The 25,614-nt window shown below is 53.7% G+C and overlaps 1 protein-coding gene and 1 long non-coding RNA gene across 2 annotated transcripts; both read left to right on the forward strand.

Annotated features, from left to right (window-relative positions):
* The first annotated feature begins 13,677 nt into the window (after window positions 1-13,677).
* Window positions 13,678-17,370, forward strand: LOC122386886. The gene is made up of 2 exons (XM_043376598.1): window positions 13,678-14,325; window positions 16,705-17,370. Exons 1-2 carry the CDS (start codon window positions 13,723-13,725, stop codon window positions 17,368-17,370), a joined length of 1,269 nt encoding a protein of 422 aa, XP_043232533.1. The 5' UTR covers window positions 13,678-13,722.
* A 672-nt stretch (window positions 17,371-18,042) lies between these two features.
* LOC122386898 lies at window positions 18,043-18,393 on the forward strand. Its single transcript, XR_006257449.1, has 2 exons — window positions 18,043-18,214; window positions 18,341-18,393. It is a non-coding gene; the product is annotated as an uncharacterized LOC122386898 (long non-coding RNA).
* Window positions 18,394-25,614: the final 7,221 nt, after the last annotated feature.

Consider the following 25,614-nt stretch of genomic DNA (forward strand, 5'->3'; position numbering starts at 1 on the left):
AAAGCGATGATGTGAGAGAGATGGGCCGATAGTGGAGAGGGTCATGTCCCGACTTGCCAGCCTTCAAAATAGGAATGATAGTGGCTTCCCGCCAGGTCTCAGGGAAAGTGCCAGTCTCCCAAAGCGAATTGAAAGTTGCTAGCAGCGCCTCGAGGGCAACTGCTGGGAGATGACGGAGCATGTCGTTGTGGACAGCATCCGGACCTTCTGAGACGCTGCGCAACGAGCTGATGGCAGACGTGAGCTCAGCCATAGAGAAAGGCTCATTGTACATCGAATTTTCAGCTGTGCTGAAGTCCACGGCGGCTGGTGCAGGTCGTGAGGACGGCTCTCCTCGGCAGCGCTGATAGAGTGCACGGCCTATCGTCTCTGCGACGTGTAAAGGGTGGGATATGTCCGTGTTGTTCACTCTTAAAACCGGGAGCGGAACAGAGCTGAACCGGCCTTCAATGCGCTTCATGCGTGCCCATATCTGGGTCGTAGGAGTAAAACGGTTTAAGGAACTCACGTACGTGCGCCATGAAACAGCCTTTGCCTCTTTTAAAACGCGACGGGCAAAAGCCCGCGCTTTCTTAAAAGCGATGAGGTTCTCAGTAGTACTACTCCGGTCAAACTTTCTAAAAGCGCGCTTCCTGGCACGAATCGCATCTCCGCATTCCTTGGTCCACCACGGGACCGGAGGACGACGAGGCTGACTCGACGTCTTGGGTATGCACCCGTTTGCGGAGTCAATGAGTAAACATGTAAAATCATCTGTGGACATCACAGAGGCGTCGGCTCTGGATAAAACCGTGGCCTCTACGGCGGCCTGGAATTCGCCCCAGTCGGCCTTCCGAACATTCCACCTAGGTGGACGGTTGCCTGACACTGGGGACTCCTGGTGCTCCAGCCACACTGGGAAGTGGTCGCTCCCGAGTGGGTCGTCATGGACGGACCAGGTAAGAAGCTGAGCTAGCCGCGGACTGACTAAGCTCAGGTCCAGAGCCGATGTTTGACCGGAGGGTGTTGTAAAATGGGTGCGCTGTCCTGTATTTAAAATACACAGCGCCTCATCGCGGATAAAAGATTCTAAAAGTCGACCACGAGTGCCAGTCGTGTCGCATCCCCACGCCAGGCTATGGGCATTAAAATCGCCGACTACCAGGACCGGAGGTGGAAGCTCATCGACAAGCCGATGCAGCTCAACCACCGGGAGCGCTATACCTGGTGGTAGGTATAAAGAGCACACTGTCAGTTCCCGGTGGTTGAAATCAACTCTGGCGGCCACCGCCTGCAGGGGAGTCTGCAGCGGCACCTGGCGAGCAGGTACGCTGTGGTGAACCGCCAGAAGCACACCTCCATGGGCAATGGTAGGGGTGTCCAGGTCTCTTCTAAAAACAGAGTAGCCCTTGATGGCAAAGGTAACGTTTGGCGCTAGCTTGGTCTCCTGGAGACCTAAAACAAGGGGTGTGCGCCAACGGATAAGAGACTGTAGGTCCTGGTAGTTGGCCCGGAGGCCTCTACAGTTCCACTGTAGAATAAAAGGCGTGGTTAAAAAGGCGCAAAACGGGCGCGTATAACATGAGGCAAAGGCGCACACAGATACCTGACTGACCACAAAAAAGATAAAAAGTACCGAGAGAAATGCACCTGGTAAAAAAGCGCAATAGCGCGAAAAAGATAAAAGGATAAAAGAGGAAATGACTAGACTGAAAGACTAGACTAGGTCCTCTAACTCCGAGGAGGCGCTCCCCCCGTAGCGGATACGGGGGTGCCCTGAGCCCTCTCGGTGAAGCCTCCCTTCAGCAGAGGCAGATCGGGCATGGCTCGGGCCCGGCTGGGGCCTTTTCGACCGGGGGGCGTCGCCCTCCGAAGGTGACCAGCTCGGGGGCGTCTGCCGCTTGGCGAGGCGCCCTGGAGCCGCGGAGGGCTGTTGCCGCCCCGACGGGGATGTCGAGGCGGCGGCCTGTGTCCTCGACACAGGCGTCTCTGGCAGCGGCGGTGGTGGCCGCCGCTGCGGAGGTGGAGGAGGCGGCGGGGGACCCATGATGGGCCGAGTCCCCGCCTCAGGTGTCTCCGGGGTGTCAGCGGCGACAGCCGCATTGGCACTCCCGGAGGCGGAGTCGGCAGACGAGGCTTCCTTAGCCTCGAGGGCCTTCTGGACGAGGCGAGCCCTCCTCGCCTCACGTGCCCTTCTCTCCTCCTCCCCCCGCCGCAGAGCCTCCTGCACCGCCGTAGACGGTCGGGGGCGGGGCGGGGTGGGTGGCGCCTTACCCTGCGCCGGGGGGCGCCGACCACCCTGTCGGCGCTGGACGACGGTCCAATCGTCTCCATTACCGTTCGCGGCTGGAGCGGGACTGGGTGGACCCCACACTGACTCTTGAGCAGCCTGCTCTGTGTTGCTCGGCGGCGCACGAGGCGCCGTGTTGTCCGCTGAGTCACCAGTGGCTACGACGGTGAGGCCGAATCGTTTGAGAAGCTGCACGAGCTGTGCTACGCTCATCTGGGAGGCATCGGTAGAGTTTGTGACTCTCACCTTCTGGGCATACGAGGTCTTCGGGTGACTCTGGTTGTACACCTCCCGGGCCTCTTTGAAAGACAGATTTCTGGTAGCCTTGATGGTTATGATCTCTTTCTCCTTGACGTATGCAGGGCAAGACCTATCATACGCGGAGTGCGGCGTCTGCCCCTCTCCGCAGTTGACGCATCGGGGGGTCTCCGAGTCACAGGTTTCGTCAGTGTGGTCCTGCGAAGCACACTTGGAGCACGTGGGTCTTCCTCGGCAGTTGTCCTTTGTGTGGCCGAAACGTTGGCAGCGGAAGCAGCGCATGGGCGCTGGGACGAAAGGCCGCACGCGAACCTTCACGTAGCCCACGCGAATCTCACTCGGCAAGTCGGTAGAGTCGAATGTCAGAATGATGTTGTTGGTCGAGACCGTGCCTCTCTTCGTCATGATGCGGCGAGCCGCTGTCACGCCGAAATCGGCGAGCCCGTCCGCAATATCCTCGTCGCTCACTCCCCTCAAATCGAAACAGTTAATGACCCCTCGTGAGGAGTTCTTAGAACGGTGGGGCTCCACTGTAAGCGGGATGGAAACGAGCCTCCGGCCGGATGCCCGTCCCTCGGAGAACACGAAGCGAGTAGCGTCCAATGCTTTCGCCGCCTCCTCGCTTTTCCTGAACTCGACCTCCAGCGCGCCATCACGCATCCGGTCACAACGAACTATCGAACCGAACCGGTCGCAGCCATCCTTCCGCTGGAAGGGCGACAGAGAGCTCAGCTCCCTGTCTGCGCTCCGGAAGATGAGGATCTTAGGAGATCGTGGACCTTTTTCAAGCACCGTTCGCCTGTCGGCCGAGGCCAACGGGCGAGGATCGGCCGAGGCCGAAGGATTGGTAAGAGTGGGGGAAGGGGGGTTGGTCGAGTTATCCATGGAGTGTGCTTGGTCTCCGCCAGCTCGGCCGCCGACGCTCCGCAACGGCGCCGCTACAAAGCCTGGGACGGCCGAGCTGACTGTACGGGACTTGGCGGCACCTTCCGCGGGGGAGAGAGAGACTCACCACCCCCCACGGTCGGATACCGCCTCCTCCCTTGACGCCTAGCCGAGTCACCGCCAGGGGCAGCGACAGATCAGTCCCACCGACGGAGGACGAGCACAAGTGCCCGAACCCCGCCGGCGACACCTCTCAGACACCACCCCCGGCGGCGTCACGACTGGGAATGGCTCCTCAAGTGCGGCGCCCCACTGAGTGTCCCGCCCTTACAGAACTCAGGGCCAAAGAGGCGTGTTGCCCAGCCACCGCGACTGGCTCCGCACGGTGGGGGGCTCAACCTCCAGGATCCCGTTGTCCTGGGGTACGGGTCGGCTCGCCTAGCCTAGTAAAACCGGCTGGTACCCGAGGGGACGCCACTCCCCTTACACTAGCCCAACTCGGCTGTGTTCCTGCGGGTGCAAAAACAACGAAAAAGGTAGGAAAAGAATCAGAAAGCTGTGATCGAAAGAAACGCGGACATCCGGTGAAAAGCAAAGCAAAGGCAAACAGAGACCGCTCAAGAGAAACAAAACCACGAAAACCAAGAAAAGTCGGGCCGTACCATCTGTCCAACCAGCGATCAAAGCAAGTCGCAAGCAAGCATGGGTCAAGCTGGGGCCGAGGGGGCGCTACTCCCCTTGCTGGCCGAGGCCAAGGCCGCCGCGGGGCAAAGGCCCAAGGAACCCAGTCCGACAGCGACCCCGGCCACTGCCAACCCCCTGCGGGGGCGGACCGTGGTAGAATACGGCAGCCGATCACCTGGAGCGGCCTATCAGCCACTGGCTGAGGGAGATGGCTCGGCCCGACACCTCCCTGGTGGAGCTGGGGCGCCGGCACACCCACCGTGTTAAGAAGTCGTGAACAGTGCCAAAGAGTGCTGTGAGCGCCGTCTATTTGCTGCATGTGCTGGTCGTGTGACCGCTCGTGTGACCGCTCGTGTGACCGCCCGGGCCGCCGCTCGGCGCAGCTGACCGACCGACTGCCTGGGGGCGGGGTCGAAGGTCGGGGAGCTGCGCGGTCGAGACGAACCGCCGCTGACCGACTGATGGTCACTCTCTGACCGGCCGTGATCCAATACAGTCCGTCTGATGAAGAAGTGCTTGTGAGTGAGACGGCGGCAACATAACAGTGGCGACGAGAGAGGAAGAACTCAGAGAGGAAGAGCTCGGTAAAGTATGCCTGCTCACGGCAAACTGGAACCGTTTGATGCGCAATCTGAGATACTCACTGATTATTTGGAAAGATTTGAGTTTTACTGTGTCGCTAATGAGGTCCGGTCAGAGAGTAAGAAGAAAGCCATATTTTTGTCTTCTGTTGGTCAGTCCACATTTGAGAAAGTCAAGGCTCTGATTAGTCCTCAAACGTTGGACGCGGCTTCTTTTGAAGAGATCAAGAATGTTTTGAAGGTTCATTTTAGTCCAGCAAAGATTGAGATCGCAGAGCGATACAGATTTTTTCAAAGGAAACAAAGCAGTGAAGAATCTGTTGCCGAATATATAGCTTCTCTCAGGAAGCTCGCGGTTCACTGCAGTTTTGGATTATATCTTGATACTGCGCTGCGTGATCAATTCGTGTGTGGACTGAATGATGCCAGGTGTCAGAAGGAGTTGCTGTGCGTGTCGTCACTGTCGCTGCAGGATGCAGTTCAGCACGCCAGGTCATATGAAGCGGTCGCCAGGGAGTCCGCGGCGATTCACCCGACGCAACCGACTTCAACGGCAGATCCGACCCATCACCAGGTGGAGTTTGTATCTGCTGGGTCTCGAGGCAGATCATGTTTTCGATGCGGTAGCTCAACCCATCTTGCGAATCGTTGTCGGTTCATGCGTACTGTCTGCTTTGCGTGTGGATTGCGCGGTCATTTGGCAGCCGTCTGCAGGAACCCGGGAGCGGGCGCTGCGGCGGGTGAGGTGCTGCCGCCTGGTGGCCGACCCGCGAGTCGCGGTGACCCGACCGGCGGCCGCAGTGGCCCGGCCGGCGGTGCCGAGGGAGGGTCGCGGCCTGGACCGTCCGGTCGGGAGGGGGCGCGGTCAGGCCTTTCCAGTCGACCGCTCGGAAGAGGACCAGTCACAGCGGACAACAGGCACCAGAAAGGAGGAAGATCCGGTGGACGAGAGGTCCATCAGACTGGAGAACTGGAAGAGGACTCTGGAGATGAGTATTCGGTGCTCCACACCCATCAACCCCGAGGCGGTAAGTTGATTACGACTCTGATAATCAACGATAAGCCGCTAGAGATGGAGATAGATACGGGTGCAGAAATCACTACGATTCCAGAGCATGTATTCGAGAGAGTGTTTGGGTACGACTCAGAGCCACTGGTAGCCACAAAAAAGAGACTGTCACAGTATGATGGCACGCCATTGACCGTGTGTGGAGAGATGCGTGCTCATGTTCAGCACGATGACCAGCAGTTCACAGGTACAGCTTTGGTGGTGAACGTGCGTAACAAGTACCCGCTACTAGGCCGTGATTGGTTGTTCCGTGTAAAGCTGGACTGGAATAGAATATTTCACGGACGTGACGTTCACACAGTGTGCATGTCTGCTTCCCAGTTGCAGGAGAAATATGAAGATGTGTTCTCCGATCAGCTGGGGGAGATCAGAGGCATCGAAGCTGACATCGAGCTGGACGACAATGCCAGACCACGGTTCTTCCGGAGCCGGCCGGTACCGTTTCCACTGAGGGAGAAGGTGAACCAGGAGCTCGACAGGCAGCTGGAGGAAGGTGAGCTCTACCCGGTACAGGAGAGCGAGTGGGCCGCACCCTTGGTAATTGTCAAGAAGCCGGGAGGAAATGTGCGGATCTGTGCCGACTTTAAAGTCACAGTTAACAGATATGTCAAACAGCAGTCGTATCCGCTACCGACTACGGAGGAGATGTTTAGCTGCCTCTCGGGGGGAGAGTCGTACACAAAACTGGACTTAGCAAACGCATATAAACAGCTACGCGTCTCGGAAAAAAGTCAGGAACTGCTTACGGTCAATACACCACGAGGGCTGATGCGTCACCGGAGGCTGCCATTTGGCCTGAATATTGCTCCCAATATTTGGCAAAGAACGATGGATAGCATTTTGCAAGGTCTGAAGGGTGTCGCGTGCTATCTTGATGATATTTTGGTGACCGGATCCTCTCGCCAGGAGCACGTGGACAACCTCGAACAACTGCTCAGTCGCCTTCAGCAGTACGGTGTGCGGCTGCGCCGCGAGAAGTGCCGCTTCTTCCAGAGGTCTGTGGAATTCTTGGGATACACTCTCACCACCGAGGGAGTGCGACCGAGCGAAAAGAAGGTGAGAGACGTGCTGGCAATGCCGGCACCAAAGAACGCCAAGGAGCTGCTGACATTCCTGGGTATGGTCACATACAACGCAAAGTTCCTTCCTCATCTGTCCACCGTCCTCAGACCGCTGTACGATCTCACCAAGAGAGATACCGTGTGGAACTGGTCCCCAAAATGCCAGGAGGCATTCTCTGAGGTAAAGTCCATGCTCGCAGACGCTGGCTGCTTGACTCACTACGATCTGGGTAAGCGAGTCAAGGTGTATTGTGATGCCTCGGCGTACGGCCTGGGAGCGTGTATGGTGCACGTGGACGGGTCGGGGGAGCGTCCGATCGCGTTTGCGTCTCGTACACTGACAGAGGCCGAGAGAAAGTATGCGCAAATAGAGAGGGAGGCACTGGCCATAATCTTTGCCGTCAAGCGGTGGCATCAGTACGTGTGTGGCCGCTCCTTCACGCTAGTCACCGACCACAAGCCGCTGTGTCACATTTTCGGACCACACACACAAGTTCCGTCTGTGGCTGCAGCACGTCTTCAGCGGTGGGCACTCATTCTGAGCATGTACCAGTACGATATAGAACATCTGCCGGGCAGTCGGAACGTAGCTGCTGATGCCCTCAGCCGACTGCCGGGGCCAGATACATGTGATCGAGCCGTGCATGTGTTGGAGGACGTTGAGGAGGGCTGTTGTGCCGTTGATGACGTCTTGCCTGTCACTGCAGCCCAGGTGGCGTCTGCCACCGCCAAGGATCCGGTGCTCAGCGTGGTGCTCGGCTGGGCTCGAACCGGCGCCTGGCCCGGGCACGCGAACGACAGCCGGTTGAAGCCGTACCTGCAGCGGAGAGAGCAGCTCACCGTGATCGACGGCTGCGTACAGCTCGGTGAGAAGGTAGTCATACCTGACAGATATAGAGCTCAGCTACTGAAGGAGCTTCATGAAGGCCATGTTGGCATTCATAAGATGAAGTCACTGGCTAGGGTGTTCCTCTGGTGGCCAGGGCTAGATGCAGATATTGAAAAAGTATGCCGTTCGTGTCCGTCCTGTGTCGAGAACGCGAACATGCCCAAACCAGAGAATGTACACCCGTGGAAATACCCAGTTCAGCCTTGGGACAGAGTCCACATTGATTTTGCCACTTTTGAAGGAAAAACCTACCTTTTGCTCGTTGATGCTTACTCAAAATGGCCAGAAGTGCGATACATGTCTAGCACAACGGCTACTAAGACCATCGAAGTGTTGACGGACATTTTTGCAACGCATGGTTTTCCGGTGACGTTGGTGTCAGACAATGGCCCGCCGTTTACCTCTGGAGAGTTTCAGAGCTACCTGGCAGCGCGAGGTATTCATCACCGTCTGACACCGCCGTACCACCCAGCGTCAAACGGGCAGGCGGAGTCTCTGGTACGTACCTTCAAAGCTTTCCTCAAGAGGTATGCAGGACCCAGACCCACAGCAGTAGCACAATTTCTGGCAAAATACAGAACGACTCCATGCGTCACAACAGCCCGGGCACCCGCCGAATTGCTTTTTGGGAGACTGCCTCGGACAAAGCTCTCGCTCCTCAAGCCCAGTGTTGCAGCGCGGATGCGACATGAGCCTGTCGACACTGTCTCACGATCATTTCTTGCAGGTCAACCTGTCTTGGTTCGAGATCTGCGGCCAGCAGCTACCGAGAAATGGCAGCGCGCTGTCGTCGTCGCCATTGGAGGCCCACTGACGTACAGCGTGCGGCTGCCGGACGGTCGCATACGTCTCGCCCACGTGGATCATCTGCTGGCCGACGGCTCTGCTTCTGTGACGGCTGAGCGTGGGCCCCTCGATGCGCGGGTGACGGTGCCGCCTCCGACGGAGCCGGGAAAGCTTCGCGGTCAAGCAGTGCCATGTGTGATGGACGCTAGGGGGCGTTTTCCGTATATCAGTGATTATAATAAGCGAGCAACATGCGAGGGCAATCGTGGCGCGCGTGCATCAGAGCCGGTAGAAGCGGCGCCGGCCTTGCGGCGCTCTGCTCGGCTGGCTAAAAAAACTTGTTAAAGGGGGAGGAGTGCTGTGAGCGCCGTCTATTTGCTGCATGTGCTGGTCGTGTGACCGCTCGTGTGACCGCTCGTGTGACCGCCCGGGCCGCCGCTCGGCGCAGCTGACCGACCGACTGCCTGGGGGCGGGGTCGAAGGTCGGGGAGCTGCGCGGTCGAGACGAACCGCCGCTGACCGACTGATGGTCACTCTCTGACCGGCCGTGATCCAATACAGTCCGTCTGATGAAGAAGTGCTTGTGAGTGAGACGGCGGCAACATAACAAAGAGTTGAACAGAGACGGACTGCATCTCAGTGAGTAGGGCTACCATAAGGTCAGCCAGAAAGTGTCAGCGTGACTACTGGGAAAGCAAAAGTGACTGCCGTATGACGCAGTGTCTCGGCTCCAGTCACCACTCCTGAGGTCGTGGCTGGCCTTGACTGGAGCGGACAATCCTTGAAGCAGCGCCTGCCTGTCATCTGAACGCATAAGCTGCGGCCCTGGCAGCGTGAAAGACAAGTTCCTGTCAACGTGTTGTACGGGTGCCTGTGTTAGGGTGTCATATCGCGGAGAAGTTTATTTGTTTTCATTTATGTCATCTTTATTATCGAATTTCGGGACGAAAATAGCATCTCAGAGGGGGTAGTGTTACGCATGTCGATGTATGGCTCTATCTCTGCCTGTAGCGCAGTTGTGTCTGTAGCCGGTAGTGTTAGGTGACGCGCGGTATGTCGGCCGCCGTGGTCCCGGTGGCCTAGTGGCTTACGCGCATGCATCGCCTGAATCCCTGGGTTCGAGACCAGGCGGGTGAACCTCTACGCGATTGATGATCTGCGAGTCTATGTGGGCTAGTGATCAGACACTGCGCCCTGATCGGCTGGTGGCGTGACCGGGGGTCAGGGTCGGCCGCGGTGGGCAGGCCCGGCCCGGGAGTGAGCAGGTGAGCACGCGTTCCTCAGCCGCGGCCCGAAGGCTTGAAATATGGAAGCGATATGCGTCTGCACTCGACCTGCACCGCGCGGCAGACCTTCAGGACAAAATGGGGGAAGACGGCTACCTGCCGACGAAAAAGGAGCTCACCACTCTGCGGAAGCAGACTCTGGAAGAATTGGCCCCAATGACAAAACAAGCTCCAAAAAGTCGCACGGCAGCCGTGAACGTGAGAAGGCTGGTTGCTGTGTCACTGCTGGTTGCTGGTTGCTGGTTGCTGTGTCACTGCTGTGTGAAAATTTCCAGCGATCTGGGGCTACCTCTAACGCAACACTGCCAGAGTACCGCAAAATGACGGGAGGAACCCTTTCGGTCGCTGAACATCAGTCAAAGTCGTCTTATGGATAACTTAACCTGGTGGTTGTGGATCAGATGACATACCCCAGCGATCCTCCTGGTCCAAAGTGCTGAAGAGACCAGACTGTTTCTGTCGTCCAAGGTTGCTGATGATGTTGCACATGTATGTGTAAGCGGATTTCCGCTTACATATTATGCGAGCGGATACTGGGCCTACCAGAAGTGAAAGTCGCAACTCTAAATTCGTCCGGCGCTGCAATAATGTCCTTGGTTTGTTGTCGCGTGTTTAGTTCTATTTAGTTATGATACTGATTTGTAATGACTATTTTATTATTTAATATTGTTCGGTACCAATGTTTCTTTAGTTATGTGTCATATTTCTTATCCGAAGAGTTTTAGACTTCCCGTAATGATTTTGTCCAATGATGTAGTTGCGCGCCACGCGAGAGCCAATCAGGTAATCGTTTATTCTGACCAATGAGAGAGCAGCCGAATTTCCGTTGAGCCCCCGTCGCGTCCAGCGCGGGAATTCGGTGCGCCGCGACATGGCGAGGATCGAGATGTAATTGAATTGCGCCTGCTTGAACGGTGGGTTTCAACTTTCGTGATAACTACTGTTTATTTTATTTCACATTCTCTAATAACGGGTTTTGATATTTCGTGCCGGCTTTGTATGTGTCGGGATTGTGACAGTTGTTTGTCTTTTCTTTCTAGGGCGTTTCAGTTTGTTTGTTTGTCTGCTGGATACACGCTTGGTTGGCTCCGAGTTCGGCGTTTGCCTCTGACGCCAGCGGCCGGGGTTAGACGCTTACATCTGGTGGCAGCGGCGGGATGCTCTGAGCTCGACGGCCTAAGCTTGACGGCCTGCATCTGGCGTCAGTATAAGATTCTCCGAGCGCGACAGCTGACTGCTCAACATCTACACGCCGGTGAGACCTACCCAGTTCGGACTTATCCGATAGCGGGATGTGCCTGAACGTTTGTGTCACCCGATCTAAGCGATCGCCCTTTGACAATTGTTGGAGCGGGTAATCCTGCCTCGCGGTCCGAGGACTACCGGCCACTCCCGATGGAGACTGGGACGAGTGCACTCCCCCCTGTTGCGGACACGAGCACCTTCTGACCCCCCGGAGACTCAGGCGCTTCCTCCCCCCTGTCGAGGACGCCGTGCGTGGTATTCTCCGGTGACAATGCGCGCACTACCCCCCCCCCTTATGAAGACGCACGTGGACATTTGAAGCTGAGGTGTGCCAAACTGGGCTGACGTGGACATAAACATCTGGTGGTTGGGGATATGAGTGGTGACAAGGGTGTTTCATTGATACTGTGTGTCATGTCTGTGCTTGGTTTGGGAAGGTGTGATGTTGGTTGCTGGTAAAGTGTTGCGGTCTCACTGTAACGAGGTAATACTGGCTCTACGATTTCTTTTTCCATTGTAAAGCGTCCTTTCCATCGCCTTTCTCGCAGTAATTTGAGCATTTAATTTTAGCGTAACTTGTTGAATTACTTTCCGTATTAACGACTCTGCGGTTCCCCTTATATCACCGATTTTTTTTTCCGTTGGAAGTGTGCCAAATTTGACATTCAGCATGGCGACGCAGTCACTATCGGTCGGTCTGCCGTCTTTCGCCGGCAAGGGCAGTGTCTCTCGTTTCATCGCGGACTTTGACACGTTTGCAGTCCTACAAGGATGGGATGACGATAAAAAAGTAGCTCTGCTGCCTCTGTGCTTGTCCGGAATTGCGAGGGACGCCTACGATGCCTTCCCGACCGAGTGCAAGAAGAAGGTAGGCGACGCGTGCAAGAGATTGGAACTGGCTTTCCCCTCCGGCGACAAAGTCGAGGCACAGGTCCAGCTCCGGTCTTTGAGACTCACAACAGATGACAGCCTTGATGCTTTTGTGGTGAAGCTTCGAGGGCTAGTCAGTCGCGCATTTCCCGACACCCGACATACCGATCATGACCCCTTGCTGTACAATTACTTCCTCCAATCACTGCCACCGACATATCAACAAGCGCTAATAGGCGAGGGCATCCAGACGTTCGACAGTGCGGTGGCAAAGGTGAGAAACCTCTCATGCGCCGCGAAGGTGGCAGCGAGCCAGACGGTTCGGCAGGTAGCGGCCACAGACGAGACAGACCTACTTCGTCGGAAAGTTCAGGAGCTGGAGTTGAAACTCTCGCGACTGGAGCGTCCGCAGGTAAGCGCTCGTTCTCCCCCAGTGTCCAGCAGCGGCCGTACTTGCTTCTGTTGTGGGAGGCCCGGTCACAACCAGGCGCGGTGTCGGCAAAGGCACCTGCCGTGTCATGTGTGTGGGACCAAAGGACACTTGGCCCGGATGTGCACGCAGCAGGTAAACCCCCAGCGGGCTGGGCCCGGCCCCGACCCCAGACCCGAGCAGCAGCGGACCCCAGTCTCAGGGTTCCAGCGGGGACCAGGTCCACATCAGTGGGATGCCAGACCACAGGACCAGCGGCCGCAGCCGTTGCAGCCGCCCCGGATGGCCCAGTCGTTGCAGCCCGAGCAGGTGAGAGGACAGTCCACTTGAATGCTGACATGACATTTGACGCTGATGTGGGAGGTGTGACGTGTTCAGTGACGTTGGACACCGGCAGCAGCATTAATATCATTCACAAATCCGTTTTTGATGTGCTCCCCAAGGCCCCTCCCCTTTTCACTACGGCCACAGTGGCACACACGGTTAGCAGGGACCCCCTACCACTGGTCGGTCGTACACAGATTGCCGTTAAAGTTGCTGGAGAAGTAGTGGTGGTTCCATTCTATGTTTCGGATCAGATTGACTGCACTGTTTTGTTGGGATTGGAGTTCTTTGGCGTGTGCCCGTGTGTTCTGGATCTCACCAAGAGTCAGCTGATCCTCAGCTCTGCGAAAATGGTCAGAACCATCTCCGCTTCAGTCTTCTCGGTGGGTAAGGTGATTTGTCAGAGAGACATCGCGGTTCCGGCCGGACACGAGGTTTTCTTTCCAGGTTTTGTTCCAAACGTCGACTTCAGAGGGCCAGCACTGTGCGAGCCATTGCTTGAAGTCCCGGGACTCGAGTTGGTTCCTTCCATGGTGCAGGTAAACGGTCAGAGTGTTCCGTGCCTTGTGAGAAACATTACAACTGAGCCGGTCACGATCCCCAAGCGTGCGGAGATCGGTAGACTGGAAGTGGGCGTGGCTGAGTTTCCAGTCCCTTCAGGTGACGCATATCCCAATTGGCGTGAAAAGATAGACCTGTCAGACACAGACCTCAGTAAGGAGCAGAAGAAGAAGGTGACCGAGCTGCTGACCAAATATAGTGACATGTTTGATGGTCGGTTGGGCTTCACATCCGCGGTGGAGCATCACATCGACACAGGTGACAGTCCGCCGATACGTTCAGCACCCCATCGCGTCCCACCATTCCTGGAGGATAAGGTAAGGGCCGAGATACAACGCTTGGTGGATCTAGGGGTTCTGGAAGAGTCGAATGGATATTGGAGTAGTCCGGCATGCTTTGTCGCAAAGAAAGATGGACGAGTCCGGATCTGTGCTGACCTCCGAAAGGTTAACGCTGTGACTAAGATGCCTGCTTATCTTGTCCCCAGAATAGACACGATTCTAGATTCCCTGGGTGGAAATTCAATGTTCTGTGTGCTTGATCTTCGCATGTGTTACTTTCAAATCGGTGTAAGAGAAGAGGATCGTCCTAAAACGACTATCGTCACCCCGTTCGGCGCTTGGCAGCACCTTCGGCTCCCGATGGGACTCAATGGTGCCGCGGCTAGCTGCGCCCGCATGCTCGATATTGTTTTGCGCGATCTTCCCAAGGGCACGTGTCATTCCTACTTTGATGATGTTTGTTTGGGTGGTAAGACGTTCGAGGAGACACTTGAGAAGCTCGAGCTAGTTCTAGACAGGCTCCACCGAGCCGGTCTCACGATCAATCTGGAAAAGTGCTCCCTGTTCCGTTCGAGTGTCAAATTCTTGGGACATGTGGTGGATGAGAGTGGCTTGTCTCTCGACCCCGACCGTGTGAGCAAAGTGCGCGACTGGCCGATTCCGCGGACAGCCAAGCAGCTCTCCTCATTCCTAGGGCTGGCTGGTTACATGCGCAAATTTGTCAAAAATTTTGCGAGCATCTCTGCACCGCTCTTCAAGCTGTTGCAGAAAGACGTGAAGTTCCAGTGGTCAGAGGAGGCGCAGTTCTCGTTCGACCGGCTTCGCAAAGCCCTCAGTGAAGCCCCAGTGCTGACGCTGCCCGATTTCAGCCGAGACGCAGGTCCTTTTATTCTTGATTGTGATAGTTCTGACACCCAGGCGGGCGCCGTGCTGCTACAGGTTCAGGGTGGCGTGGAGAAAGTGATCGCGTATGGGAGTCAGAAGCTGTCAAAATCGCAGATGAATTACGGTACCACTCAGAAAGAACTGCTAGCGGTAGTGATCTTCGTGCAAAAGTTTTCTGCGTACCTGGAAGGTAAGGAATTTAACCCTATTAGTGGCAGGGGGGGGGGGGTTGTTTTTATCCACCCCTCAGGTTTTTCGGAAATATCTCCGAAACCGCTGAAGCTACGATGCTGAAATTTTCTGACTTTTTCTAAAACTAAATTGGGCACATTCCCTGAAAATTTCAAGTTCATAACTTTACCAGGGGCGGCTCCAGAGCACTGGGAATTGGGGGGTCCTATTCGTGAAGCGAGTCATTTGGGCGAAGATCACGATGCTGCACCAGTTTTACGAACAGTGAATAAAAGGTATCATGTGATAACATATACAGTTATTGTGCATCCTCTTTTGACACGTTTTTGCTATAATAGGCGGATCCAGGCGTCCAAAAAGGGGGGTTATGTTTTACCTCCCAACATAGGTTCCCTGACACCGCCTATGCATTACCAATACAATTTTAGTCGTTCTCTCATGAGAAAATTATAACATAACAAGACCATTACCACCCTTTTTAGAAACAGTACCAACAAAAACCTTATTTACTATACTTTTTGTGTACCCCCAATCTCAATGATCTGTATCCGCCTATGATTTTTGAAAATGCATATTTTTAGGATCCATGTGAATTCCTGGTTCATTCTCTATCGATCGGCAAAAGTTGCGTTAAGATTGGTTCAGAAACCTGGCCGTGATAAACAGTCTAAAATGTATCTGCAATTTGCCCGTTTTTACCCCCCTCTACCCCCCCTATTGACATTTCTTAATTTTTATTTTTTAGAAATGTAGATCACGTTGAGCGAAATCGAATGCCGTTTGAATTTTGAAAATCGGCCCGTTAGATCTCGAGATATCAAGGGGGGGTCGTAAACAGCCCCCCCCCCCCTGCCACTAATAGGGGGTAGCCAGGAGCCTGCCACTAATAGGGTTAAAGTACGGAGTGATCACGCGAGTCTCCGATGGCTGCTCAATTTCCGCAACCCGACTGGCATGCTTGCCCGCTGGTTCCAGATCTTGTCTCAGTTCCGCTTCACCATCGAGTATCGCCCAGGCGCCCTCCACACAGTGCCAGACGCTCTCTCCCGCAGACCAGACGAGCAGACTGATCAGTCATGTCAGACGGACCCAGAGACTGAATACTGCTTTCAGGTAAGGTCAGACGATTGGTCGACCAGCTACATTCGCTCGGAGCAAGACAAGGATGAGGATATCGCGGAAATATCGAAGTGCGTCTCCGCGGGAACCAAGCCTAAAGCTAAGGATCTACCCCAGTCGTGTCGCAAATACTTGTCGCAGTGGTCCAGATTGCGACTGGTGGGCGGAGTTCTGTTCCGCGTGTACAGAAGAAGGCCTGGCGATTCTGATCAGCTACAGGTAGTGCTGCCCAAGAGTCTGATCTCAGGGGCGCTGACTTCTCTGCACGCCGGACCCACGGGAGGTCATTTCGCTAGTGATAAGTTGTTAGCTCAAGCTAGGTTAAGGTTCTGGTGGCCCGGCATGGCTGTAGATATAGAAAAGTTCTGTAAGTCGTGTCACCGCTGCGGCGAGCGGAACAAGCCGGTTCCCGCCCCGCGAGCGTCCCTGGGCCAGCTGCCAGCCTCATCGCCCATGGAGGTAGTAGCGCTCGACATTTTGTCTGGCCTGCCAGTGACGTCGCAGGGGCACAGACACTTGCTCGTAGTTATCGATCATTTTTCGCGATTTGTAGAGTGTATTCCGTTGAAGACACAAGAGGCGACTGAGGTAGCTCAGGCGTTTGTCAGAGAGTTTGTGTCTCGATATGGGGTGCCAAAGACGATCCATTCGGATTTGGGTGGCTGCTTCACCGGGGAAGTTATGAAGCTCACGTGCCAGTTACTGGGGATAGAGCAGTCACATACCACGGCATTCCATCCGATGGGTAATTCAATCTGTGAAAGAATCAATCGTACTGTGCTTGGTATGCTGTCTAAATTCCTTGAGGATCACGAGCACTCAGACTGGGACATCCACCTGCCCCTTTTGATGCTCGGGCTCCGCAGTCAGGTGCACCGCTCCCTCGGCGTGTCACCGTACTGCGTACTTTTTGGCAGGGAGCCAAGGCTGCCCGCCGATGCCGAGTACGCCGGTCCTACTCGGTGCAGGACCCGACCAATCACGGAGTATCTAGAGAGGCTGCAGACCAATCTGCGTGCTCTGCACAAAGTAGCACTAGAGAACTCGAACAGAAGTCATCAGAAGAACAAGGAGATTTATGATAGAAAGCTAAATGAGAATAGTTACCTACCTGGAGACAAAGTGTATCTGCATAAGGGAATCGTTCCGCGCGGTCAGTATTATAAGTTTTTGCGTCCTTGGAAGAGAGCAGTAGTAGTAGATCAGGTCGGTCTTCTGAACTATAGGATCAGACTAGAAGGAGCTAGGTCTACGCTCATCGTACACCACAACAGGTTGAAGCCTCGAGTGGATACCGGAGAAGGTGAGTCACCGGTGACCGCACCGACAGCGTCCGTCTCACGGGCGGACCCCGCCGCGAGACCACAGCCGGCTGTCGGGACAGCAGCAGGCGTGACCTTTCCGACAGGCCGAAGGAGGATGGATGGTGTCAGTGACAATCAGAGGGTAAGTGGTGCGCAGTGTGAAGGTAGGCCTAGTTGCCAACCAGCTGACGCCGCTAGTCTTGACGACTCAGGACCGCCGGCCCTGTCCCTGCTGAATCCGTTCGCCATATCTTTCGCCCCGCAGACACCCCCAGTTCAGACAGAGACAGCGCGTGAGACACGTGAGACGCCAGAGGAGGTCGCAGAACCGATAGCAGGTTCAGCTCCGACTGGAACAGCAGAGGTGCCGCCCGACGTGGCGAACACTTAGGTTACCGCAGATATGCGCAGTCCCGAATTGCGTAGGTCAACACGAGTAGTCATTCCTCCCGACAGGTATTCGCCGTGATTTTCCGTTGTGGGTACCTATCACACAGAGCTGCTGTGTGCTGCTGTCGTTTTAATGTTTAATACTGGGTGAAAGGCAATGACATTGGGCGATAACTTGACTTGAGATTCCTATCGTAGTAAGAACAGCTGCAAGCGAGCCTTAGTGTTACCTCTGTACAATGGGCACCTAGGTAGTTCTCTAGCGAATGGAGAAGCGCACGAGCTGAGCTGCAATACGGAGTTATTCAGTTGAGACCGAACATGTTTAGCCGTCCAGTTAAAAAAAAAGTTCCTTTTTCGTAGGTCGATGCGTTGTATTGTATGTGTAAATAATCGAGAAGTTTCTTCGCGTTAGGGAGGAAGGGTGTAAGCGGATTTCCGCTTACATGTTATGCGAGCGGATACTGGGCCTACCAGAAGTGAAAGTCGCAACTCTAAATTCGTCCGGCGCTGCAATAATGTCCTTGGTTTGTTGTCGCGTGTTTAGTTCTATTTAGTTATGATACTGATTTGTAATGACTATTTTATTATTTAATATTGTTCGGTACCAATGTTTCTTTAGTTATGTGTCATATTTCTTATCCGAAGAGTTTTAGACTTCCCGTAATGATTTTGTCCAATGATGTAGTTGCGCGCCACGCGAGAGCCAATCAGGTAATCGTTTATTCTGACCAATGAGAGAGCAGCCGAATTTCCGTTGAGCCCCCGCCGCGTCCAGCGCGGGAATTCGGTGCGCCGCGACATGGCGAGGATCGAGATGTGATTGGATTGCGCCTGCTTGAACGGTGGGTTTCAACTTTCGTGATAACTACTGTTTATTTTATTTCACATTCTCTAATAACGGGTTTTGATATTTCGTGCCGGCTTTGTATGTGTCGGGATTGTGACAGTTGTTTGTCTTTTCTTTCTAGGGCGTTTCAGTTTGTTTGTTTGTCTGCTGGATACACGCTTGGTTGGCTCCGAGTTCGGCGTTTGCCTCTGACGCCAGCGGCCGGGGTTAGACGCTTACATATGCACTACGTTCGGTATCAAGACTATAATGAGAAAAGCCATGGGCTCGCTCAGCTGCTTACACCAACGTAACTGAGGCAGAACGGCGCTGCGAACCGTATGACCCACCGCTCGAAACTGTCCACAAGTCGTACTTTGCCAATAACGGGAAAAGGGATGCGGTTGAAAGTGTCAGCTGAATAAGTGATCTCATGTGTAGCGATGTGTATGCATGTTCAAGATGGCAACAACCAGGAGTGCGATGGGAGCATTGTTCCCAGCTCTGCAGGCGCTTTGACGTGAGAACTAGCCTTCTCGGAGGCGCAGTTGTCCGTGCTCTAAAAAGAGGCTCGACGTTTGAGCGAGAGTGGCGCCGCAATATCGATGTCAAAGGTCATGCAGATAATGGCGCGCCATATCTGCATATGGTACATATGCAGTCTTTGACCAGTCTTTGGCCTGTCTTTGACTGCCGATCGCCAAAAAGCGTTGAAATCAAGCTGAGAAGTCTCGTCTCAGAGTTGGGAAACGGTGTTCTGAAACATGAGCTAAGGCGCCGCGGAAAAACAGGTAGAAACGGCCAAGAGGACGGAAGAAATCAGAGAGGTCGCCACTGCCCAGGCGTTTAAGAATCTGGCCGAGCTGGTGCTGGCGAGGCTCATCATGTTTACTCGGAGGAGACAGGGGAGGCGTCATCCATGACGGCGGACGCCTACCAGAAGGTCACCTCAAACACCTACGGCAACCCTGAAGTGACTAGCGCCCTGACCCGAATTCGAGAAGCATCTGGCCGGCAATCTGACGAGAGTCGTGGTGCAGGGAAGAAGAGGAGGGGTGTGCCTATACTGCTCACGATATGCGTGCCAGCATAGATTTGCTGCTGAAATGTCGAGGTGCGGCCGAGGTCGGCGCGTCGCGGTATGTCTTCGCTAACAGTATGCATGTCGTCGACGGATGACAGGCCGCTGCGTGGATCTGACTGCCTCCGCAAAGTCGCAGTTAGTAGCGGAAATGATAAACCGTCACTTCTGACATCCACCAAACTCCGCAAACATATCGCCACCCTCTCGCAGGTCCTAAACCTGAAGAACAATGAACTGGACCTCCTGGCCACGTTTCTTGGCCATGACATTCGTGTCCACCGCGAGGTCTACAGAATGCCGGAAGCTACTACTCAGTTGGCTCTAGTGAGCAAGCTGCTGATGGCGTCTGAGTGGGGGCTAGTAGCATGGAGAGGGAAAAGCCTGGCGGAGATTCGACTGGAGGACATACCGAACGAGCCCGGTGACCTTGCAGACGATAATCAGGACAAAACTGACGATTGAGGTGGACGACGATATCAAGAGTCGGCCAGGGCCAGAGAGTTCACAGTCCGCAGTAGAGTCCAGTCCGCAGTCCGCAGTCTGGAGTCCGACACAGTCTCGTGATTCAGAACCGCCAGTCACGACTCGAGCACAGATATCCAAGCAGCTACGGACACCTGTGAAGAGGAAGACATGGACGGCAGACCAAAACAGGGCTATAAACTCGAGATTCAAGTCCTTTATAGAAAGGCATCAAGTACCAGGAAAGGCGTCAACGCCATCGAATGTGAGAGCGCACTCTCGGAGAGATCGTGGACGGATGTGAAAAACTGTGTATACAACCGGATCCAAGCCCGAAAAAAGTGGGCCCAGTAAGTAAGACGCTCCTGTAGGGCGAAGGGGCGCAAGTGCTGTGGCCGGGTTCGGCCTGGAAGGCAAGATCCTGATAATCGTCACTGACAGTGCCAGCAACATGCTGAAGGCGTTCAAGAGAGCGTTCCCCACAGAACTGGGACTGACCGAGGAGGATGCCACATTGTTTGCATTTTCAGATCGAGACCCTGCCGCATCCACCAAAAAGCCCCGATCTAAATCCAATAGAGTGTGTGGGGCCTTACGGTGGAGGAGATGGCAGAAGACCTCCGGCACTCCGCGCGGCGCTGGAACGCACATGAGATCTGGCACTGCATCCAGAGGAAGTTTGAAGCCGTTCGCCGTCGTGCGGGGAGCTCTGGCACTGCATCCAGAGGAAGTTTGAAGCCGTTCGCCGTCGTGGCCGGCTTCCTTGACGCGCGGCTGGCGGATTCGATGACGTCACGGCTGCGGGAGGTGATGGACGCCGAGTCCGGGAGGTGATGGACGCCGAGGGAAGCTGGACACGGTACTACTAAATAAATAAAAACAAAAACAAAAACACTGTCAACTCTTACAAGTAAACATACTTCGAGCATGGATGACACAATAATCTCATCCCTAACAATCTCAGATAATAATATCATGGATGAGTGTTATCTCATCCATGCTTCGGGTAAACTATTTGGATCCTTGCTAGAACCTCGTTTCTACGAGCTTCTGTAAACTGGCGACTCTCTTGTGAAACAGTGCTCGGTTTGCCTATCAAAACACCATGCGGCTACCAGTGCCTTTTATTGTCAAATAAGCGAAATGATGGTGCTCATGGTACTTGTAACGGGTGTCAAGTCCAAAATGAGACAAAATTGAAATCGCTCTATTTTCAACCTCCCTTTAGATATTCACCTGAAATTTGGACAGAATGTCCATGCGTGAATTGCACGAGCATGATGTTAAAGTATTGTGGCTATGTATATAGGTCAGTCGTCATGAAGCCTTTGAGCAAGCAAGCCGCAAGAGACATTGTCGCGAGAGTAGTTGACAAAACCCGAACTTGACTAAGGCTCAGGTTTTCCGCCATGTTAAATCGCTTGGTATTCCACGACCGACTGATATATCGCGTTATCAATACATTCCTAGACAAAGGACACATACGACGAGCTCTGAATGGCAGGCCTGCTCCCAAAATGTCAGCAAAGAGGCGCCAAGGCCTTGTTCACATGGCAGACGGCAAAGTCGGCGTCTCACTTCGTCTCTTAGGCCGCAGCTTTGGCATAACGCATGACAGAGTGAGACACATTCTCAGAGAGGAAGGGGTAAGATATAGGATGCGCCAGAAAGCTCCTCCGGTATCTGCTCAGCGAGAACAATCTCAAAAGGGCCGCCTGCGACCCCTTAGCCGGGGAAAACTGAGTGCCACTCGAGAGCAAGATGCCATCATGGACGATGAAAGCTACTTAACCTACACTGGCTCAGAAATGCCACAAAACCGTGGTTTTTACGCTGGGCCTGGTGGAGACATACCTTCGAATGTGACGTACCGTCCGATTGGAAAGTTCCCACGTAAGCTTCTTGTGTGGATAGCCATATCACCCAAGGGAGTAGCAAAACCAACAATTTGCCCCAGTTCAACAAATGTTAGCGCCCATGTCTACATCACAAAGTGCCTGAACAGCAAACTCAAACTGTTCATCGAGGCCAGCAACCGAAGGGGTGGATATGCATTTTGGCCAGACTTGGCTTCAGCTCATTATGCACGTGCCACGTGCCAGTTTCTGGAGGAGGCTGGCATACCTGATATTTAATCCGCTAGAAAAACCCGCCGAATGTCCCGCAGCTGGGACCAATTGAGGACTTCTTGGGCATACTTAAACAAGAAGTCTACCGTGGTGGCTGGACAGCGTCATCCGATCAGCAGCTGCGTGCCAGAATCCTGAGCAGCATCAATAAAATTGTCCCGGAGGTGCCGCGATCGATAATGAAGATAGCGGGAGAGCACGTGCGTCTGGCAGACAGGCATGGACCCCTGGTTCAAATTCATTAGTACCAGTGGACTGGCGACAAAACAAGGTATATGTGGTGAAGGTTTCGTTAAAATATCTAATAATACACAGTGTCTACCTTAATTTTGCGTTTGTCCCATTTTGAACTTGACACCCGTTATTAGATAAAAGTGTTGTAAAGCAAGCCATTACGGTGATTGGATTATTCCAAAGTAGAGAGCTGTAAAATCTCACTGCTTTTGAATTGATAATGTCCAAAAAAAAAAACTGGGTGAAAGCGATTAGGCAATGCTAGATCATAGAAGAAGAGTGACTGGGCATATATTGCAATGGTATGTATTTATGTGGAAGTCACTCTTCTTTTCCGCTCATTCATAATTATTGTCCGTGTAGCAGATACATTTGTTATGTACGTTCAACACCTCTCAGCGCCATTGTTGTTTCATGCGTTTGATGCAGTTGCCACTTGTCAGCGTCAGTCCATAGCATCGTCTTAACTATCTCGATCAATCTATGTATATATTTACTCTAAGATAGGCATATATTTGGGTAGTATGGTGGTTTAGGATCTCAAATTCGTCATGTTTGCAAATGTTTGTGTTTATATTAGTTCGATATGCCAAACAAAGAACACTTGTCTTAATGTTATGCATTATAGATATTGTTTATGATATGTACTATTCAGGCATTGATGCATAGCTTTTCATCATACTAGTATTTATTAAAGGCAGTGCTTTCCTAATATTTATAATAGCTAGAGATGTCACAAAAATGTTGCACGCTAATTAAAGTGATTTGAATTTGTTCGTTGACAATTCTGAAAATGTACATTCCGAAGACGACGCAAGTCGAAACACATAAATGATTTTTTAGTCTTATTTCAATTCAACTAAATCATATTATATCATGAGCATAAGGTCATTTTCCATCACAATAGTATTACTAACGATGCTCAAACATACCACCGCTTACATCCAAAGTATTGGCCTACTGTATATTTCACCATGGGCGACATAAAACGTGCGGCATTATAAAGTGCCGTCCTTGCGTTACCTGCCGATATGCTGAATAAACACGTTCCGGCTGCCATGAATTATTTTTCGCTAATTCCAGGAAGCGCATCGGTGGTAAGGATGTGCTCCTCCTGGGACGGAACACGCCTCCCAGTTTGATCTGGACAATCATCACACGGACCTTATCCGCCTCCTGGTGAGCCTCTACCACAAGGTGCGACTCCACCACCAGGCCAGGCTCTACATCACACGGACCTTATCCGCCTCCTGGTGAGCCTCTACCACAAGGTGCGACTCCACCATCAGGCCAGGCTCTACATCACACGGACCTTATCCGCCTCCTGGTGAGCCTCTACCACAAGGTGCGACTCCACCACCAGGCCAGGCTCTACATCACACGGACCTTATCCGCCTCCTGGTGAGCCTCTACCACAAGGTGCGACTCCACCACCAGGCCAGGCTCTACATCACACGGACCTTATCCGCCTCCTGGTGAGCCTCTACCACAAGGTGCGACTCCACCACCAGGCCAGGCTCTACTTCACACGGACCTTATCCGCCTCCTGGTGAGCCTCTACCACAAGGTGCGACTCCACCACCAGGCCAGGCTCTACATCACACGGACCTTATCCGCCTCCTGGTGAGCCTCTACCACAAGGTGCGACTCCACCACCAGGCCAGGCTCTCCTCACACGGACCTTATCCGCCTCCTGGTGAGCCTCTACCACAAGGTGCGACTCCACCACCAGGCCAGGCTCTACATCACACGGACCTTATCCGCCTCCTGGTGAGCCTCTACCACAAGGTGCGACTCCACCACCAGGCCAGGCTCTACATCACACGGACCTTATCCGCCTCCTGGTGAGCCTCTACCACAAGGTGCGACTCCACCATCAGGCCAGGCTCTACATCACACGGACCTTATCCGCCTCCTGGTGAGCCTCTACCACAAGGTGCGACTCCACCACCAGGCCAGGCTCTACATCACACGGACCTTATCCGCCTCCTGGTGAGCCTCTACCACAAGGTGCGACTCCACCACCAGGCCAGACTCTACACCACACGGACCTTATCCGCCTCCTGGTGAGCCTCTACCACAAGGTGCGACTCCGCCACCAGGCCAGGCTCTACAGCACACGGCTGCGGGACAGCCCGCGACAGCGCCTCAACAAAACCGTGCTGTTTTAGGGATTTTAAAGGAAAAGGGCCACCTTTAACATGGGGATTGAAACTGAGATAGCCATCTTGTAGCCCGTGTCCGAAAACCTGACTGTCTACCTCCTTACGGCCGATTTCGGCCTCCATTCGTAGTTATCGGCAATTTTAAAAGAAAATACGCCAGGAATGCGTCCTTATCCCAGGAATGCGTTCTTATCCGACAATACAGCCACCCGCGGCGAGGCTTTGTTTTTTTACCAATCAGCTCCAACCAGCTCAGCTTTAACCAATCAGCTTATCTGACACAATCCGACGAGTCTGTCTTCTGAACGCTGATTGGCTTGAGTGTGACGTCATCGCTATGCCATCATACAGTAGGTGCCGTAGAGAGTATCAACATAGTACCAATATGTTAAATAGTTTTAAATACTTTTTTTCGCGAATTGTGCACTTCTGGCACCAGTTAAAAAAAAATAATAATGTCAAAATGAAAAACAACGATATCTTTATATTTCACGAAGGTGGCCCTTTTCCTTTTAAATATCTGCGTCCAGGTGGCAGCTGGGAACGTCGCTCATCGTCGCCTACATCGCGGGGTTCGTGCAGTGAGGAAGGCGCTCGACTCTGTCTGTCAGCTGTAGCACCTGTCAGGAGGCTCTGGTGAGCGACATACAGCCGGACGACATGACGCAGCTTTACCACCTCTTGATCATCTCTGCCAGATGATCTAAGGTGGGGACGGGTTACATGCCTGGGTGATTTCAGCGGTCAGCTGTCTCTAGCCGGTGTCAGTGAGTCGCGGCCAGCTACCGCTTGGGTTGGTTGTCTACCGTCGATAGCTGCTGTGTGGCGGATAGCGTGGATTTGGATGGACACTTCATATTAATGAACAGATCAGTGTCTGGCCGATAAAAGACGTATTTTGTCGATGATTGCTTAGTGACTGAGTGGATACACTAGCGCCCAATGCAGTGGGCGCTGGGTTACCGCGTCGCCTCTTGTGACCGCGTTGATATGTAGCATTGTTAATTGCCAGCGCGTCACGTGCCTGTGCGGCTTTCGTCGGTGCTACCTGCAAGGGCGATGTCGGTGCCTGTAAGGGGCGCGGATTTATTCAAAGTGAGGAATCGGTCCTGTGCCTGTAACTGCTATCAAGTCATTTGTAAAACCTATGTTTCAATAATTGTTGTCCTCAGGAGAGGAGCTGAGCAATCTTTGCTCCATTCTCGGCAAGGACGTGGAGTCGATCGTACAGGCGTCTGGGGAGCATCCCGACTCCCATCCGCACATCGCTGTGAGGGAGGAGAACTTCTACGTGTAGTACATCGAAGCAGAGCTCGTTGTCGCGTCCAATGGACTTGCGCGA

This window comes from Amphibalanus amphitrite, unplaced genomic scaffold, assembly GCF_019059575.1.
Source record: "Amphibalanus amphitrite isolate SeventyFive unplaced genomic scaffold, NRLGWU_Aamphi_draft 000266F_arrow, whole genome shotgun sequence".
Taxonomy (NCBI): domain Eukaryota; kingdom Metazoa; phylum Arthropoda; class Thecostraca; order Balanomorpha; family Balanidae; genus Amphibalanus; species Amphibalanus amphitrite.